Source organism: Macrobrachium rosenbergii, chromosome 21 (genome assembly GCF_040412425.1).
Source record: "Macrobrachium rosenbergii isolate ZJJX-2024 chromosome 21, ASM4041242v1, whole genome shotgun sequence".
NCBI lineage: Eukaryota > Metazoa > Arthropoda > Malacostraca > Decapoda > Palaemonidae > Macrobrachium > Macrobrachium rosenbergii.
The window spans coordinates 35606659-35626910 of NC_089761.1; the positions used below are offsets into that span (position 1 = coordinate 35606659).

The 20252-nt window shown below is 38.8% G+C and overlaps 1 protein-coding gene across 1 annotated transcript in view; it reads left to right on the top strand.

The window, feature by feature from the left end:
* The window catches only part of LOC136849447 (dynein axonemal heavy chain 7-like), a 73319-nt gene that overhangs the window by 3526 nt on the left and 49541 nt on the right, over positions 1–20252 (top strand). The window contains 25 exon segments of the mRNA XM_067122798.1: positions 127–259; positions 782–903; positions 1079–1229; positions 1589–1793; positions 2308–2564; positions 3084–3224; positions 3912–4040; positions 4382–4495; positions 4925–5052; positions 5167–5323; positions 5515–5661; positions 5909–6124; positions 6376–6579; positions 6937–7055; positions 7672–7801; positions 8466–8627; positions 8768–8868; positions 11124–11369; positions 11656–11854; positions 13547–13674; positions 14967–15076; positions 15763–15881; positions 17762–17903; positions 19048–19184; positions 20021–20167. Of these exon segments, the coding sequence (XP_066978899.1) occupies positions 127–259; positions 782–903; positions 1079–1229; positions 1589–1793; positions 2308–2564; positions 3084–3224; positions 3912–4040; positions 4382–4495; positions 4925–5052; positions 5167–5323; positions 5515–5661; positions 5909–6124; positions 6376–6579; positions 6937–7055; positions 7672–7801; positions 8466–8627; positions 8768–8868; positions 11124–11369; positions 11656–11854; positions 13547–13674; positions 14967–15076; positions 15763–15881; positions 17762–17903; positions 19048–19184; positions 20021–20167 (3844 nt within the window).

Here is a 20252-nt window from a genome sequence, read left to right on the forward strand (position 1 = left end):
ATCTTGGTCACTATTCAGCATCAAGTGTGAACTGAATTATATAGACATGGGTCATCCACCAATTCGAGCATAAAGCCTCTTGAATAGAGTGACCAATTGCTGTTTACCTTTGTATTCTTACAACAGAACTGCCATGGGTACATGTCAGAGCCTCCTGCAGCAGCTGCAGAGGGACTACGAGCACAACATGAGGAAGGTTGCTGTGGATTTTGTCCTCAATTCAGGAAAGCCCAGACCAAGACCAATAGCATCCAGCGGGGTAGGAAAGCATCCTTGATACTGTAGTAGCTATTTGTTTTATTTTTTAATGTACAGTCTGAAATGATGTTCAGCTTAATACCCTTACCTAGCCCAGATCTCGTGGAAATGTGTGAAACAAGAAGGTGAATGTACAAGGCTTAATCTTCTTGATGTTGTTTTCCTTCCTTTTGCCCTCTTACAAAGTTCTCATTATCTCTTGATGGACGGTCTCACTGTCATTATGATCATGAAAACTGGCTAGTTGGGGCCTAAGGTTGGACGTCCCATTGACTTTGGCAAAATAAAAACTGGCTAGGTAAGGGCCTTAGATTACCAGATTCTTTGGCCATATAATAATGAGTGCTGTCTAGGCGAGGATCCCAGAATGTTGATTCCTTTGGCCAGACGATAATGAAAACTAGCTAGGCAAGGGCCCTGATTTGTCAGTCCCCATTGGCCTTGTGATAATGGTAATCGTCATGGTCAGCACAATTTTGCACAAAGGTAATTCCTGAACAAATACTACTTTTTACAATTCCAGGAAGATCAGTCCAGAGTGGCTTTAGAGACCTGGAATCCGTGCAGGAATGCCATCAGGAAAAACTTGCATCTACTCAACCCTTGTATGCTACAGACGCTGGAACTGTGGTATCGTGAATATAGGTGAGGAATGGTGCCATCATCTGTTCGTTTGCAGTATTTAGTACTTATTTCCCCTTCTGTTATTCTCTATCACCATATTTACCTGTTGTCTTGATTTTCTTTGTGCTCGTATGGACAAATGTTTATGTGCACGTCAACTATATACAAGCTTTTTTATTGAATATTATCTCGACAGCGGCCTTCGTGTGGTGGCCGTCCGGGAAGTGATGAATGACCACGGAAGTATGGAACTGGAGGAGTTTATGAATGGGGTTGCAGACCAGCTGGATCGTACTAACGAGACCCTTACGATGTGGTTCACTCAGATACAGACCATCTTTTATAAGGTTGCTACCAGCGAATGTTACTTTTTATTATTATTACTATTATTGTTGAGGTATTAGCTGTAAGTTTAATGTACTATGAAGCTTTAGCACGTTTTACAAAGTGCCTCTTCAGCTCAAGCTAAAGTCCACCTTTCCTAGACCAGAAACTGATTCGTTGTGCGAGTTCATTTATTAGCTGTTAAGTGGCCATGGCAGAGTTATGTTCTTTATTAAGCCCTCTTGTTAGCTGTCCAACTTGTAATAATTTGACTATGACAACTCGCACCTGTCATGGAGGGACAAATCGTTGGGGTGAAAGTTCAGACATAAGGTTTAGTGGCTTCATTCCAGTAATAGTAATTTGAATCATTCTACTTCAGGGTTTCCAGAAAGGACAAATGCCTGGCTTCAGTCAGCCTGGACGACTGGCTTCGTTCTGCAATGCAGCAGTCACCATCATGACCCACAACCTCCAGTCCCTGTGCCTCCTGTCGGTGTTCAGCGTGACCTCGTCCCTCTGTGGGGCTGAACCCAGTCTTCTCGACCCAGCTTCCATAGGGCTCTGGTCCAAAGTTCCTACATCAGGTGAGATCAAGGGCATTGTTAGTATTGCTTATTGTAAGATACATAATTTCGTATTCATGTAATAATTACCATTATTATTGCCATTGTTATTGTTAACATCCCTGCTTTGAAGAATGAACACACTTTGACTAATTTCCTAGCATGGTAAAATGAGTGTTTCCATAGATATAGGTATTTCTGAAAACTTCTAGAGTAATTTTTTGTTCTACAACATAAACTATTTTCAGAAAGAACTTAATTTTTCATCTACTTCATGACTGGATTTCCCAGGTCCTCTGTCTTCATGACTAAGAATAATCTTGATTTTAAAAGTAGGCATACTGAACATTCTGTCACTCAACTTCTTTCAAGAATATAATCCCTAAATGCCCTCTGTGTTCATGCCTCTGCACTGTCTAAATTTAAAAGACCTAGTCATTAGGTAGCCAATGTATAAACCAGTCTTCTGGTAATCTGATTCTGTTTCTCTCTGAAATTGACGGGAAAATATCATAATGAAACTTATCTTTCGAAGGTCGACCACCTGTAGCAGGCGCACGTCCCATATCAGCCCGCAAGGAGGGGAGCGAGGATGCCACTACTGACGAAGGCCTTGGAGAGTCTCTCGTAGATGCTGGGTCAGATACCAACGGCACCAGAAAAGATGATGATGCTGATGCTGATGAGGATGGGGGAAGTGGTGATGAAGTTGTGGCCCCACCTCCTGGGTCGAGTGGGCACCCCAAAAAGCCAATGCTTCTGAAGCTGCATCTGCTTTTGACGGGGAAGAATGTAAGATTTTTGAGGATGTTTTCTTTGGCCAAAGAATAATAGATGTGTCAGCTTTCGTGTAGACCAGAGAGTGACAGATTTGTCTCCATTTGTTTGTGTAAGAGATTGGCAGCATTCAGAATTAAAACCATTCATTTAGGCAAGAGATTAAAGATTAGAAACCCTTGCCTAAGCCAGAGAATGATAGATTTGGTCACTTGTTTTAGGGAGATGGTTGATTTGTCTACTTCTGCTTGTGCTCTTAGGCCTGATTTTAGTAGATTTGTTAACATTTAACATTTGCTTAGGCAAGAGTATGATAGATTTGTCAATGCTTGTTTGAGCCAGAGAATATAGATTTGTCAGCAAAAGATTTGCCAAGCTTTCAAGCCCAAAGTCAAGTAGATTTGCAAATACTGTGTACCCAGTACAAGGCCTGATCAGTTTTTAATTTTTTGCTGATTACAGTCTGTCAGATTTATTAGCATATCTTTTCAAGTGCAGTGTTATTGTGTTTTAATTCTTTTATCTGTTAAACAGGTGGTGTTCAAACCAACATTCCAGGAAGTGGAGAACTCTCTCATCTCCTTGTATAGCAAGATCATCAAATTAAGCATGTCCATTCCACGCCTAGAGACGAAGCTATTTGCTGAGTGGGAGGGCCGGCAGGGGAATATATCGGTGAGTTGTTGTTGTTGTTGTTGATGAAGCAACCCATAAACTATGAAGAAGATTTTGATGCTGTATGACACAGATTGAGGTCCATATCTAGAGCTAGTGGTGGGAACTGTGTGGAGTTGTCAACCACCTGAAAATGTTTGGACCTTGGAGATATTAATATGATTATCCATACTGGTAATGTAAAGTGTGTGTGTGTATATGTGTATGCCAGAACGTACTGCTCATTCTGCAAGTTTATGAAAATATACATGAGAGAAAATGTTATTTACTATACTTTAGGATGAACACAAAGATCTAATATTGAGAGTGAATACAGTAAGCAGGTTAGATAAGTAGTGCTTTCAAAAACGTGTATATACTTCTTTTCCACTCTCACTCCTTGTCGTATATATTTGTTATGCAACATTGGAGGAATCACCACCATAGGGATTAACCAGTCTGATCAACATGTTATACCATTCACTTCGAAAATGTGGGATAACTCCTTATTTCATATTTTTTTCATTTATGTACCCTGTCTCTTTTGAAGAGGACGGTCTGGCATCATTTCAGTAGTAAAGACAACGAAAACTTTTCTTGCAGGCTTTTTACAGATACCTTATCCTTACCTGTACACCATACACCCTAGAAAAAAATGTTTTATTATCTTACCATCTATATCCCTTAGTAAAACTTTTATCTTTCCAGCCTGTCATCCAGGACTCAGTGGTGAAACGTCTGAGAGAACAGGTCTTGAAGGAGATCTCAAATTCGAACGTGCCTCCCACACACCACGCTACCCATTACCACAAATACAATGACCTTATCAGTGGCAAGGTGAGTTCTTCATTTGAACTCTTTTAAACTGTCATATCTATCATGTATGTCAGCTCATCTCATCTCATCTAGTATGAGCTATTGCAGAGGAATTATTGTAATATTTCACAAATTTTGGCTTAGTTGGGTAAACTTTACCAAGCCAGCAGAAGTAGGACTGTTATTCTCCTTCATTTTACTCATATTTTCCCATGGACACAAAGAGAATTACTGTAATATTCCACAAATTTTGGCCCAGTTGGGTAAACTTTACCCAAACCAACACGAGTAAAAGTACTGTCATTCTTCTTCATTTTAAGCATATTATCTCATGGACACATTACCCTTAATTCCTTTCGCAGGCTGAGGAAGATGTCCAAGAGTTCATGGCTGGTGACCATCCCTTCGACGCCTATGTTCAAAAACTGGTCGAATTTACAGAACTTAGAGCCGATATTCTTCACTCTTCTGATCAAGTAATGAACCTTCTTTCTTCTGATTCTTTTGTTCATTTCTTAATGCATTTGTTATAGCTGTGATACTTGTTTTAGAACTGATAAATAATGTCAGTTTTTATTTTTACTTACTCTAGAGGGAGATCAGTTTCATGGTAATTCTTGGCAGGTATAATTGGGATTTTGTTGTATGAATGTAGTCTTACATTTACGTATGCTTTGAAGGATACATTCTCCAAAGGATTATGATTAAAATAAAAATATTACATTTCAGCATCAAATTTCCTTCATCTTCTAATGAACAAACTCTTGAGATTCCAGTTATAAAATAATCCTGGGAAATAAGATAGTTTTGACACATCTTTCACAGATGATTACCTTCTTCCATCACAACACCTGTCATTCAGTTAATCTTCATTTTCATTTATAAAACATTGGTCCTTTCTTCAGGTGGTTGAGTTGGGCCCTTACGAAGTCCACTGCGAGGCCCTGGTAGCTGCCCTGGTCAAGAGAGTAACGAACCTTCGACGGGAGATGCTGATGCACCTCCATCACCAATATTGCACCACAGCTGAGAAGTAATGCCCTCGTTTATTTATCACAATATTTATCTGTTCGTTTATTCCTCTGACAATCTTTTTGCAATGTCTGAGATCATTTAAACCTCAGCTCATCTTCTCAATCCCCTCCAGGTTATGCAGTGAGCTCAAGCTGATTACTGAGAGAGCTCTGAGCACACCTGGAGATACCCTGGAGCTCATGGAACACAAAGCCTACATGGAAGACGTCATGGAAAACCAGCTCCAACTTCTGGAAGATCGCGTCTGGGAACTGCATACTCAGCTCCAGGTGTGTACCATGAATTACTACGATTTCATTCAAAGATGCGTAAGATTTTATTCACAAATTTGATTCATGGAAAAGTCTGGGATTCCAGGGTCTTCCACTTGAACTGCAATTTAACTCAGACCTCTCTCTCTCTCTCTCTCTCTCTCTCTCTCTCTCTCTCTCTCTCTCTCTCTCTCTCTCTCTCTCAATAGTTTCTAGCAGAGAATATGTCCCTGAGTTCAGAGGAGTGCAATGATGCCGTCCAACCCCTCGCATGGTTCATCCGTCTTCCTGAAGTGTTTCGACTGCACCTTCAGATCATCACGGAAAAGAGGGCGGAATATGAGGCGAATCTCAAGGTGAGGGGAACGAGAGGTTTAGTCAATTAAAAAATAATTAATTTTTATTCTTTATAGAGTAATTAATCGATGCAAATTAAAGAAATTGTCAAGAAATTGCAAAATCTAAAATCGTATATCCATTATTCTTGCCATAGTCAAATTGGATTTAGACATATTTTCAGATCTACCCTGCATAAAAGTTTATATGTGAATCTTAATTAAGCAATGATAAAGACAAACTATCATTTATTCCCAACACTTCCAGGAACGGAGAGAGAAGTTCCAGGAGGAACTGGCGGAATACGCCGTGCAGCTGGAAGATTTCCAGTCTTTGGGAGATCACAACGAAATCCACGAGTACCTCCGTCGAGCGAAGGCCCTTCACGCTCGCCTCGATCACGCTGCCAATTATACTGACCAGATTAACAAAGAAGAAGAAGCGCTTTCATGGAATACAACACATTATCCTTTGAGGAAGCAGGTAAGATATTTTTCCTTGCAAGTAAACCTTTTCCTTTCTATGTTTAATCGTTGTTATCTATTGATGTTCGTTTTGCAGATTACATCTCTCTCTCTCTCTCTCTCTCTCTCTCTCTCTCTCTGAGGACAGAGGACCTCCTTCTCGGGTGTACATTGCTCCCACAATTCCTCCATCTTATGTGTATTGTCCCAGACGTTTGCACGAATCCAACATCTCGGAGACTAAACTGACTCCAAGGTTTCCCTCTTCAGATATCGGACCGGCTGGCCCCCTTCTTAAAACTCTACGAAGTGGGGTGCGAGTGGTCTGACCGCCTGGAAGAATGGCTTCACTCGCCAGTGGGTACCCACGACCCTGACGTCATAGCCCAGGAGGTTGCTGCCACCTGGCGAACGGTGTACAAACTAGAGAAAGGGTTGGGAGACATCCCAGCTGCTAAGAACCTCGTCATTGCTGTAACTAACAAACTTTTTTTTCTTAGTAAAGTGTAAAGTATATAGCTGTTTGTTGCTCTTTAGTATAAGAATAATTTTTCCTTGATCCTATTAGATACTTTCAGAGTAGGGAACAGTCTGCCTTAGCTTTTAGAAATGCTTTCTATATTTCCACATATCCCATGGAAAAGGTCTGATCCTCATTCGTTTGTTTGAAGTTGTAGGCTGTCTCGTTCATGTTTCCTGTGAAGAGTTCATAATTAGAAGCATTTAGTTTATTCCAACCTCTCCATTAAGGGTGCTGCACTATAAATTTACAAGAAACCGCAGTCTTTATTGAAGTAATGGAGTAATTATCAAAATTCTTGTCTGATACAGGTTCGTCAGCGGATCGAGAGTTTCCGTGAAAATTTGCCGTTGGTCCAGACACTTGGTAACCCTGGACTGAAAGAGAGACATTGGGAGAAGATTTCAGAGGTTGTTGGATATCCTCTCAGGTCAGTTTGCCTAAGAAATCTAAGTCTGAGGGATATCCTGTCAGGTCAGTTTGCTTAATATCTCTGAAGAGGCTGCTGGATATCCTCACTGGCCAGATTGTCTAAAAACTCATATTTTTAAATATGTTTGTTTTCCTAATTCTCAGTGGAGCACTGCGTATTCAGAAGGTTCGAGATTGACTTGATTACACACCAACTGGAATCACTAACGTAAAAAAGATTGCACAAAATACATTCTGTTTACTAGAATATACTTCCTTGTAAGAGGATGCTGCTTACAGTAGTCCTTGTGTGGCACATTTTAGGTTGTGCTAAAGAGTCTTTGCAGCATACTCTCAGTTCCCCAGCTGCATTGTTTTCTGCCTTTTACATTTCATTCGTTCCCTTTGGTCTCTTCTTCATGGTTTCCTTAAAATATTTAATAATATTAGTAACTTGAGTATCATTAAGATCTAAATATTGTTCTGTTTATGAATTTCAAGAACATATGCCTGCAACTTCGTAGAGTCATATACAGCATTCTCCTGTTGAGTTTTCAGTTGCAGACTGTAGATAGCATATCCTATGACAAAGTAAAAATATATAGGATTGTTACCTTCCATTCTTTTCATCTCAGGGCTGACGCCACAACAACCCTTCAGAGGCTGATCGACTCCAACCTCGAAGATTATCTCACCAAGTTTGAGTCTGTGTCAGAGGCAGCGTCTAAAGAGCACGTCTTTGAAAGGAACTTGGAAAAGATGAAGGTATGGTTCATAGAATATAGTTGGTGTTCAATAGAGTGGTATTCATTGTCTACCACAAAGATTGAAAGTTTTGAGAACACAGTAGTATTATTTTCTTGCCAACACACTCTTCCATCTCTCTGCCCAATCTCTTAACTGTTGCCTCTTAGTGCAACTGTGGGATTTTCTTCCAGTTTCACCTTTAGATCCTTGTATTTCATCTCATCTATTTTCTGGATCTCTTCATCTTGCTGCCCAGCCACTCCAACTATCTTTTCACTATCTTGAGCTCTGAGTGGCTGAAAATCTCCCAGTACTTGGCTTTGTAGTCTAAAGGTCATGATTCATTCATTCATCTGTTCAAAATGTTCCTCCATCATTGTTACTGCCACCTCGACCTTCAAAACAGTGTGTTTTGTGGCATTTTCCATTACATATATGACTTCCAGTTGACAAGTCAACCCCCTTCCTGTGACAAGTTTTCTACAAGCACTTTTAAAATACAATTCTCTTGTCATTTCCAACCCTCCTTGTTGCAATCCTAATCAGTTTTATTTACATTCAGTTGATCACTCCATTCTAGTACCATTTAATCAGTTATGAAGGGATATGTTTTCTTGTGTGAAGTGATTTAGTTAGCACCTCCTTAATAAAGAGAACTTTCGATATCTTTGTTCCTCTTCAGAGCGAATGGCAAGAAATGGACTTAGTCTTGAAACCTCACCGAGAGACGGACACCTGGGTGCTAATTGGCGTTGAAGACATTCAGTTCCTGCTTGACGATCACATTGTCAAGACTCAGAGTATGAGATCTTCGCCATTCATCAAACCCATTGAGCAGGAAGTGGTAGGTAGCTCGTCAGGACTATTGTCTTGATGAAATAACCTGGTTCTCTGAACCGATGAAGGATTTATACTGTTAAAAACGTAAAGGTTATTGAAATAGTTGAGCCATTGGACTTTTCACATTTTTCTTTTGGCCACTAGATGTCACCCATGCAAGAACCCTTATCACTTTATCACCAGTATGGTGGTAGCCTAGGTTTAACAGAAAATTTATTTTTAACCTCCTATGTGAATATTCAGAGGTAGTTTTAATAAAAATTTCAGTTGACTGGTATATCTAATTTGGGATGATTTAAAGTGGTTGATGTCTTGTTTTTCTAAACGAAAATGGGGCGTTGATTTTTGCAGTCTTTTAATTGGAAAAACTGGTTTTATTCTATATAAATGTTATAGACTATTCATTATTCAATCATTCTCCAACAGATTTTTAACTGTTGATTAAATATTGGTGAAAGAGAGTTAAATCCATCAGATGAACCAGTAATGAACCATGACTTGTCGCAGCAGCATCAGACTAGCTTTGAAGAGTTAGTCTTTAAATCAAACGGAAATTGACGAATCTGTCAACAAGAAAAGTTATCAAACCAAATCCAGTTGGCACAAAGTTGATCTTCAAAAAAGAAATGAGAAGGGAAAAGGAAAAATTGTTGAAGCAAACCTCATCCATTACAGAAGAAAGTTCAGACGAGACAGGAAATATGTCCTTCATGGAGAATCAAGTGAATATGAAGAAGATTTTGATGAGGATTTGGCAGAACAATCAAGAAAGGAACCAGAGTCTTAGATTTTGTGTTGGTCAAATTCAAGCCAGTTCAAAGAATAAATGGCTATTCTACGAGATTCAGATAATGATGAAAAATGCTATGAGATTTTACCTGGATGTACCTGGAACCAAGGCATCTTTGGGTGATATACTGATGTCAAATGGCTCAAAAGATGCAGTCCATGATACACTTTAATGTGGACTTGGAGGACAAATGTCAATAAGTTATTACAATGGCTTTTCTTTTATTTTCTTTATTCTTTTTAAATCTTTTTTAATTTGCTTTACTTTTCAGATTCTTTCTTTAATTTCAGATGAAAGGGATGGATAGATAATTACTTTTGTCCATAATTGTTTAGTGATTTATCCTGATTCATGTTTTAGGTGTTTGAGATTTATAAATCCCATTATAACATTTCATGCCAAAGACGGCATAGATTATTATGCCATTAGGAACTGTTAATGAAGAAAAGATAGTTATGTTAAGATTCTGTAAAACCAAAGAGGATATTTTATTTTCTATTTTCATATGAGGATCATCCTGTTTCAAATGAATAAAATTTGAATATTTCTTCTTTGTTTATATTTCCTTTCAGTAACATGGATCAAGGCCCTTTGTTCAAAGTGGGTTGAACTTCTTTTCGTTAACCTCAAATTACACCCCAAAAATTATCAGAACCCCATGTGTTAGTGTAATGGTTGAACTTTATTTTGGACCAAAGTGTTCAGAAAAATTTTTGTATTTATGTTCCTCCCCACTCTCCCCTACATTTTTTGCACAGGCCAGAAAATTTATATGCAGTAGCTTTAATAAAAATTATTGGTGTTTTTTGGTGACTTAAAGAAGAGCTTTGGAAACGACATATTTTTAGTCACTTAATTGGAAAGCAAAATTGTTAGGTATTCATTGTCACTCATTTCACTTTTAACTGTTGAAAAAGGACTTAAATGAAGCTTCATATCCAGTTTAAATCACCCATAAACCAGTCAAGTCTATCTCAAAAAGAATGAAATCATCTCAGTTTGAAATAACTGGCCCAGCTCCAGGAAGTCTTAGACCTTCGTTCAGTTCTGGATGTACTGAACCCATCTTCCATCATGGCTCAGATGCACCCATATCTTTCTCAGGAAGGGAGGAATAGGCCATGTTTCACCTCTTGGGCTTTAATTGTCTTATATGTATATGTTATGGAGAAAAGAGATCCAACGGGCTTTTGTCGTTCTCATTCTGCTTCGGTTAATCTTAACTTAGGTTTCTAGGCTTTGAAAAGTGGGTCTTCTGCTTCCTTCAGGGTTAGGCCTCATTATTTTGCTTCTATTTTGGCCTCATTTTCATTAAGCCTTCGAGAATATCTTTAGATCTTGTTGGATACCCCATAGACTTATACATTGAAAATTGGACTTGAATACAGTTACCCCATAAATTCAGTATTTCTCAGAATATCCTCAGTTTGAAATAACCCAAGTCCCTTTCATTCCTTTGACTGTATATTTCTCTGGCTTCCAGCTATTACCCTCTCTAACAATTGTCTTAAAGCGCAGCTGCGAGGTTTTCCTCCTGTTACACCTTTCAAACCTTCTTTACTCTCAGTTTCAGCGCCGAATGATCTTGTAGGTCCCTGCACTTGCCCTTTAGTCTAAATTTTATATCATATTTTTATATTACAAATCCAATTAGTTTCATCAGACGTAGGTACACTCCCGAATCATTCCAGTCCATGCACATCCCTTCAGATTCAACACAGTGGACAAGACCTGGAAGGACATTATGAAGAGTGTCCGACAGAACACGCGCGTTTTGTCCATCCTGGAAGTCGACAAAATTCTGGAAAGGCTGCGGAAATCGTCTGAGTTGCTGGAACTGATCCAGAGGGGACTCAACGAGTACCTGGAAAAGAAACGCCTCTACTTCCCGAGATTCTTCTTCCTTTCCAATGAAGAGCTCCTGGAGATTCTCAGTGAGACGAAAGATCCTAGCAGGTGAGGAAGGAACTTGCCATATGTAGCTATCTGTCTAGATATAAATTTACTTTACACAGAAAAGGATAATTATACTGAAACAGTCAAAATTACCTTTATTGTCCTGTCTTGTCGTAAATAATTTGCTAAATTAATTTGAAAAATGGCATAGCTTTAGAATCTTGCTAAGTCGACATCTTGTCCTGCTAGTGGGACTGCTGCCATATATTTTTCCCCTCTCTGTACTTACAGAATGCTACTTTTCATTACCTTGTGTAATAGTAATATATTTTTAACCTAATCCCAGGGTACAGCCCCACCTGAAGAAGTGTTTCGAGGGCGTGAACTCCCTGGACTTTGGCGAAGATCTGGAAGTAGTTGCTGTCAGGTCAAGCGAGGGTGAAGTCATCTCGCTGACCCAGGTCATCAGCACAGCTAAGGCTCGGGGACAGGTAGAAAAATGGCTTGTGCAATTAGAGGCCAGCGTGAAAGACAGCATCAAGAAGGTAAGCATTTAGGTAGCTCCCGTGGCTGTTGAAAGGGACTCCCTGTTTGATAAGTTTGACGCAGAAATCCCTAGGAGGACTTTACCAAGATATCAGAGCTAAAGGTTCCTGGATTTTCTTTATGTTTGGCCCCAAAAACTCTTTGTAGTATGACAGTAACTAAACCTTAAACATGAATTAGAATTAGGTTCTAAGATTCATTTTAAGAAGAATAAAACTCATTTTTGTCATGCATGTTGTGTCATATAGTCTGAAATTTATTCACGTGACAGTCTAGACTGCAGTGCAGTTTTTGTTTGCATTGTTCTCTTGGATGGACTGATGTTTCTGCCATTTACTGGCAGATAATACATGTATTTCACTGCTCAGTGGCAGAATCAGCCACAGACCAGGAGTTGCTGGTAGAAGACCACAGTTTGCATTGACTTCATTTTCAAATATAGGTTTTTCATACAGTGTTATTATTCATCGGTCTTGAGATTCTGGTGACATCTCAGTTTCGGATCAAGTGGACCTTAGCCCATAGCGGCCAGTTCAGCAAGTTTCGTAATTTCGCATTTATTTTAAAACAATATGGAGGAGGAATAGCAGCAAGAGGAGGAGGGTCAGCAAAGGTCGACCATGAGATCATGAAAGCCTCTGTTTACAGTTCACCCAAGTAACAATATAAACAAAAGCTAGTCAGTTACTGACAAATGCCATTCCTAGTCATTAATGATTATTTGATCTGGTTTAGCACTTAGACAACCCAGATAGACGCTTCTTAATGTCAAGATTTTTTCAGTTTATAAAATACCTCAGCTGTGCTGAGCACTAGTCAGCTATGCAGTAGAGAAGTGGTATGGTGATTTCCACTGGTCAGTCAGTCCAGAAGAGTAAGAACTTGAACATAGTACATAGTACCTTCTGGGCCCAAAAGATGAGGACGCCAGGTAAATGCTGTTTTGTGACTCTGAATCCCAGTTCTTGGACTGATAGGGTGTACATAAATACCTGTCATTATTTTGGATAGACCAGATTTGTTCAGTGTTAGGAAAACCTCTGGATATGAGTAAACATGACATTCACATGTCATCACGTTTCTTAAGGTATCCGTCCATTACAGCATGCTTTATATTTGCTAGCTTAACCTGCATTCTATTTCCTGTGGCTTTGTTGTTGTAAACAGCTTGAATTGTATTTGATAATAGACAAACATAGTTCTTGTATAATCATTAAAAATTCACAATAGTAAAAGAGAAGGTCAAGACGGTAAGTCCAAGTTTGAGGGACGTTATCACCCAGGCACCTACCTTCTGCAAACCAGGGCCAAGAGGAACTGGCCCAGGGCTGGATTACAGCAAGTCTAAACATCGAGTTTACTACTCATAGGCTGACATTACACACAAACTATGATATGGATACAGATTACATTTTATTACAAAGGTGATAATGTCATGTAACCCAACATTAGCCCTAAATTGAGAATTAATGACATGTGAATGATCCTTGCTTACCTGTCTAGAGTAATTAAATCACGGCCCTTCCATTTACCTGATTCTCACTAATTGATCGTGAAAGCAATACTCATCCATGAGTGTTGTTGGCTGTTAAAACATAACTGCTACCATTTAAGGCAGCCAGAAGTAGTCCATTAGAACCTGAAAAATTTCGTGCATGATATAAGTAATCAGTGTCTCTGTGTAAAACCAGGTTGTGAAATTGTGTATGGAAGCTTACACCACCAAAGTGAGAGAAGACTGGGCCCTTGAATGGCCAGGCCAAGCTGTTCTCTGCGTTTCACAGACATTTTGGACAACAAACGTTTCCCAGTGTATGAGGTAAGACTCCATTTTCAATTGATGTGTTGCTCATTGTTCTTCACACTTCTGAAATTCATTTAGCATTGTTTTATTTATAAGTTAATCTTCTACTTAAAGCTCTAAGATCTACGGTTGAATGTGGGCAGTAAACTATATCTTTCAGGCTTTTTATATATATATAAAACTAAGTGTCATTCTTGTATGCTGTTCTTAACTATTAAGTTCCTTGTTTTATACCCTATTCATAACTCTGCACCTGAATAATTCTTCAGCTAAAGGAGGATCGTTGAAGAACTAACAGCTTTTTTATACAATAATCATGTCTCTAGCATTCTGAGTCACTGTAAGTTTGAGCAAAAGAAATTCAGATAACTAACACATATTTTTAAACTGACATTGCCTTTGCACCAGAAACATTAAATGCTAGATTGGTTTGAATATCAGTGACTCATTTAGCTACTAAGCTTCATTTATTTGACATAAAACATATGAAGTGTAATTATATAGTAAAAGTTTCTGCATTTTCTCTAAGTTGAGACACAAGCCACGCCCCTTTTATTGTAGAGTTGCTAAATGCTTCCATACAAACTGGCTTATAGAAATTGGCATCTATGCTATGTTCTACAGGGCGTGGCATGGGTCTTCATTATAATTACAGGTGTTCCTGTGTTCTAAATTTAAGTTTAATATTTAATTACATTTTCATGTCTTGTCAATAATCTTTGGAAAGTAGAATAATTAATCTTAAATTCTGAATTATGAATAGCTTCTGTAACTCTCCTAATAACATTTCATAACTGCTAACATCTGTAGAAATATTGAACAGACTGTTTCTAAAATTCACTCATAAATAAAACTTGAAAAAAGGACTTTTTAACATTTTCTCCTGGCCTGCATAAACGCAATAAATCAGTATCATGATCTTCAGTAACTCCTCCATTTGATTTTTCCAATGGAAAAATCTCATGTATATGATTGATGCGGGCACGAGAGTTTTATACAAAGGATTTATTGAACATAATTTGAATTCTGCCTCTGAGAGAGAGGCAGTGTGTCTAGGAACAGCACTGCCTAGATATCCTGTGAGTGATCACTCTTTAGAATCATGGCAACACCCGTACTAAAACTTCTCTCCCTACATTTTATATCTGATGGAACTCCTCACTGTGCAGTAAATCTGTCAGGTAAAGTTGAATGTCTATTGTGTTGAACTATTTCCTGCAATACTTTTCTGGCCAAAGAGCAAAGATTCGTCACTAGGATGTAGAGATATAATAAGATTTCAAAGAGGTTTGTGCTCTTGATTTCAGCGAGAGCCAGGCTGCAATGCAAGAGTACCTGGAGACCTGCAACACCCAGATTGAGAAGGTCGTGAGCCTTGTTCGAGGTCAGCTTTCCAAGCAGAATCGCACGACCTTAGGTCAGTTGTTCTTCTTCTTGTGACCCATGATTTACAGTAGCGATGGTAACTCACCTGTTCCTGTAGTAATTCAGTTATCTGTAGGGGTGACAGACTTAGCCACATGGCATTGTATCGCCTTTTCCTTTCCTGATTCTGTTCAGTCTTTTGGTAAATTTTATAGACTTGGCTGAATTAATCTGAGATTAAATTTATATTTCGAGGACAATGTTGTAGATAATATTAGTAGTTTAATTTCAAAGTGACTCGTGAGAAGCAAAATGTCATTGATGTACTTTCTTCCTCATCCAGTTATTAATAGGAACAATTGGGTAGTTTCCTATATAGCGATCTCCTATTCAGAAGAAGATAAATAATCTTGAAGTCCATTTCTCCAGAATCCTTCTGCCATGTCCTGAAAGAGTCCTCTCCTTAGGGGACTGTAGTGCCGTCAGTGCACTGCACGTGGTGCACTGCAAGCATTACTAAAAGGGGGTGTTTGCAACGTCCCTTCTGCTCCTGGTTCCACTTTTAAGCCTTTTACTTTGCCTCCATTCCCTCTTCCTTTATTTTCCACCACTCTAGCTCCCTCTTTGCACTGTCTTTAGGAGCTGAATGGCTGAAAGTGCCCCACTGCTTGGCTCAACAGCCTAAATTTCCAAATTTCATAAAATCAGTCTGAAGGAGTCCTTCAATTACTCATGCAGGAGCGCTTGTGGTGCTTGACGTTCATTCTCGCGACGTCCTGAAGGAGGAGCTGATCAAGAAGAAGGTGTACAGCCTCACTGATTTTACCTGGCTGTCGCAATTGAGGTATTATTGGCAGGTAAGTTTTGTGCACTCAGTCAGGCTGTCTAATATTATAAGTCAGCAACATTCACCCAGTTCTGCTCTGTCATTTAAACTGGTTTAAGGTTTAACTTGCATGGAAGTTGGGTGTCTATTTAAGTTATATAATCAGTGTACCATTCAGTCTTGCATATTTGTTAGTCAGTAAGTCAGTCTGCTATATTAGTCAGTCAGCCAGTTCTGCTTTGTCAGTTAAACTGGCCTAAGGTTTAACTTGCATGACAGTCACTGGCTATGAGTCATTAAGTCGGTGAGCCAATCAGTCTTGTATATTTGTGGGTCATTCAGTCTGACATATTAGTCAGTCAACCAGTTCTGCTCTGTCAGTTAAACTGTTTTAAGATTTAACTTTCATGGAAGTCAGTGGCTACAATTAATCAGTTAATTTGGTATATTAATCAGTCAATCTGGTATATGTCACTCAGTCAGTCAGTCACATTCAATCAATATGGGATATGAGTCAGCCAGCCACAAGCCTTCAGTCAGTCTAGCACACGTATCAGCCAGTAAATTTGGTAATTAGTGTGCCAGCCTCCCTTACAGCTAGTCAGTCTATTATATCAGTCATTATGGTAGTCAGTTCCTGTCAGTCAGTGTATTACATCAACCAGTCATGAAGTCTTCTCACTTGACTTAGTGTACCATTAGCCAGTCAGGCAGGTGTACCGTTAGCCAATCAGTCAGGAAATCAGTCACATTTTTTCAGTCAGAAACGAATGTTTTCCCCTTATCTTTTCACATTTGATTTCAAATTAGTTTATTCACATTTTCCCTCCACATTTTTATAATTTACAGTTTTACATTCCTTCACATTCTCATCCATATCTTTCACATTCATCACCCTTTAGTTACATTCCCTCTGAGTTATTGTATCTGAAGACCACAACAAAACAAGAACTCCACTTTATCAACTGTCCATTGGCTCATTAGTCATCAGCAAGAGACTTCGCTCGTCAGGCAGTAATCGAAGTCACTATCAATCATTCCCAGTCATTACTGTCTAGGGGCCCAGTCCGTCTGTCTTTAAAAGACACAATCCAAAGCAATAACTTGATTGATAATGGTTGGGATGGCACTGAACCTGATCTTGGGTGAGAACTGGTTTTAGGAAATCGTGAATTTCGTTTGATAATCTTTCCTCTAGTCAGGTTTCTGTTCCTGAATTTGCTGGAGAAACTCATGTTGATTCAGGCTGATATTTTTCATGGGTGGGAATTGGTTTGGGAAATTGAGTTTCGTTTGATATTGTTTCCACTTTCAAAGCCTTTGTCCCTGGATTTCGTGGAGAAACTCATGTTGATTCAAGTTAATGTTTTTCATAGTTTATACGTTCGCCATAAAGGAGGGTAGGCTGACACTTGCTTCGAATGAAAACACGTCGCCTCTTTATTCATGCTGTAACTGCTAAAAAGTTATTTCTTGGATGATTTCTTGTATATATATATATATATATATATATATATATATATATATATATATATATATATATATATATATATATATATATATATATATATATATATATATACATATATAATAATATAGTATATAAAACCTCTATTGAAAATGCGGCATCATTCAGTTCTAGATCTATATATATATTTCTGCAAAAACTCAGAGGTGGAAAAGAAGTCATATATATTATATATATCATTAGAAATATCGACATGAAAACCCTTTCAGTTCTAGATCTTAGTAACTGCAAAAACTAAATTAGAAATATCGATTTCTCAAGCCATACAGCTTATTCTCTCTCTCTCTCTCTCTCTCTCTCTCTCTCTCTCTCTCTCTCTCTCTCTCTCTCTCTCTCTCTCTCTCTCTCTCTCTCTCTTCAAAAGATCTGATTTATCATTCCAGGACGACATCTTGAAGGTCCGTATGATTAATTCAGAGCTGAACTACGGCTACGAGTATTTGGGGAACACGGGTCGTCTGGTCATCACTTCCCTCACTGACAGGTGTTACCGCACCTTGACTCAAGCCCTCATGCTGAATCTGGGTAAGACTTGAAGTGTTACTCCTCTGTGTGTGCCAGTGCCTGAATGTGGAAATTGACTGCTGTTTTACAGGTGAATCAGAGAATCCCAGGAATAATATAAATGAAGTTGGGAGGGAGAGGGCATCTTTTACACCTGTGTAAGTATTAGTAAATTTTGAATGAAGTGGAAATTGACTGCTATTTTACAGGTAAATGAGAAAATCCCAGGAATAAAAGTATAAATGAAGTTGGGAGGGAGAGGGTCGTTTTATCACTGGTGTAAGCTTTTATTGATGAAATATGTATGTGTGTGTGTGTGGTAATACAGGCTGAAAATGATGTCAGTCGACTGCTATTTTACAGGTAAATAAGAGAATCCAAGGATTTGACGATTTTCAGGGTTGAAACCACCGCTCTTACACTTTGGTGTGGGACAGTTGGCAGAGGTATACTCTGTACTACATCTCTGATTGTCTCATGCATAAGAAATAAACTCCATTGTGAACTGATGCTGAAATTTCACAGCTGTCCTCATCATCTGTCTCGTTTTCATCTTTTAGACTGGAAAGTGTGAAACTGAAATGAAACTCTTCCTTCAGGAGGGGCTCCTGAAGAACCAGGGAGAGTGAAACTGAAACTGGAACTCTTCCTTCAGAAGGGGCCCCTGATGGACAAGGAAGAGTGAAACTGAAGCTGAAATGAAACTCTTCTTTCAGGAGGGGCTCCTGAAGGGATCAGGAAGAGTGAAACTGAAACTGAACCTCTTCCTTCAGGAGTGGCTCCCGAAGGGATCAGGAAGAGTGAAACTAAAACTGAAACTCTTCCTTCAGAAGGGCTCCTGAAGGGACCAGGAAGAGTGAAACTGAAACTGAAACTCCTCTTTCAGGAGGTTCTCCTGAAGGTCCAGGAAGAGGGAGACTAAACTGAAATGAAACTCATCCTTTAGAAGGGGCTCCTGAAGAACCAAAAAGAATGAAACTGAAACTAAAATCCTTCAGAAGGACCATTAAGAGTGAAACTGAAACTGAAACGAAACTCTTCCTTCAGAAGGGGCTCCTGAAGAACCAGAAAGAATGAAACTGAAAATAAAATTCTTCCCTCAGGAAGGGTTTCTGAAGGACCATGAAGGGTGAAACTGAAACTGAAACTGAAACTCCTCTTTCAGGAGGGGCTCCTGAGGGACCAGCCGGAACAGGCAAGACGGAGACGACCAAAGATCTGGCGAAGGCGGTGGCGAAGCAATGCGTCGTATTCAACTGCTCAGACGGCCTGGATTATATCTCTTTGGCTAAGTTCTTCAAGGTACTGTGCTCCTTATATGACCCTGGTAGACAGGTAGAGCGTTCATATATGAAGTAGGTAGACTGGTAGATACTTCATATATGACACTGGTATATGTATTTCAATTTTACATTTTCTTTTTAAATTAAATATAACAGTCACGTACAATTCTGCAGCCTTGATTTCCATCAGAAATGAAATATTACAGAACTGATATAAGATTTGACAACGGGTGTGTATTTTAAAAGTAAAATGTCCCGTCTGTTCTCATTAGGAAGATTTTTTTTAAAATTAATGTCCCATTAGAAAGAAAGATAATATTTTAGGTGATTTTAATCAAGGGCATTTTCGTGAAAATTTCATTATTATGAAAGTGATATCGCTTTGTTTCTGTTTATAAAAAATATCAAAGACTTTGAATTGTCCTCTGAAAGAAACACAAGACCTGGTTTCTCCCATTCATAAAATCTGATATCTTCATTCATAATGCCATGGTCTTTCCCATTCATAAAATCTGATAGTATTTTCATTCATAATGCTATGGTCTTTCTCATTCATGAAAGCTGATCGTATCTTCATTCATAGTACTTTGCTTTCTCTCATTCATAAAATCTGATAGTACCTTCATTCATAATACTATGGTTTCTCCCATTCATAAAATCTGATAGTACCTTCATTCATAATACTATGGTTTCTCCCATTCATAAAATCCGATAGTATCTTCATTCATAATACTATGGTCTCTCTCATTCATAAAATCAGATAGTATTTTCATTCATAATACTATGGTCTCTCCCATTCATATAAACAGATAGTGTCTCTATTCATTCATTTGTTTATTACATTGTTCCCTCCAGGGCCAAGCCTCCTGCGGTGCCTGGACTTGCTTCGACGAGTTCAACCGAATAGAATTAGAGGTGCTGTCTGTTGTGGCCCAGCAGATTCTAACCCTGCAACGTGGCTTGCAGTCAGGGGCTCCAAAACTCACCCTTCAGGGGACAGAGGTATGAATTATTTATTTATACAATTATTTAGTTTATTTATTTACTAATATATTTTTATCTAAATGTCTTTTACCTTAAGGGGGCG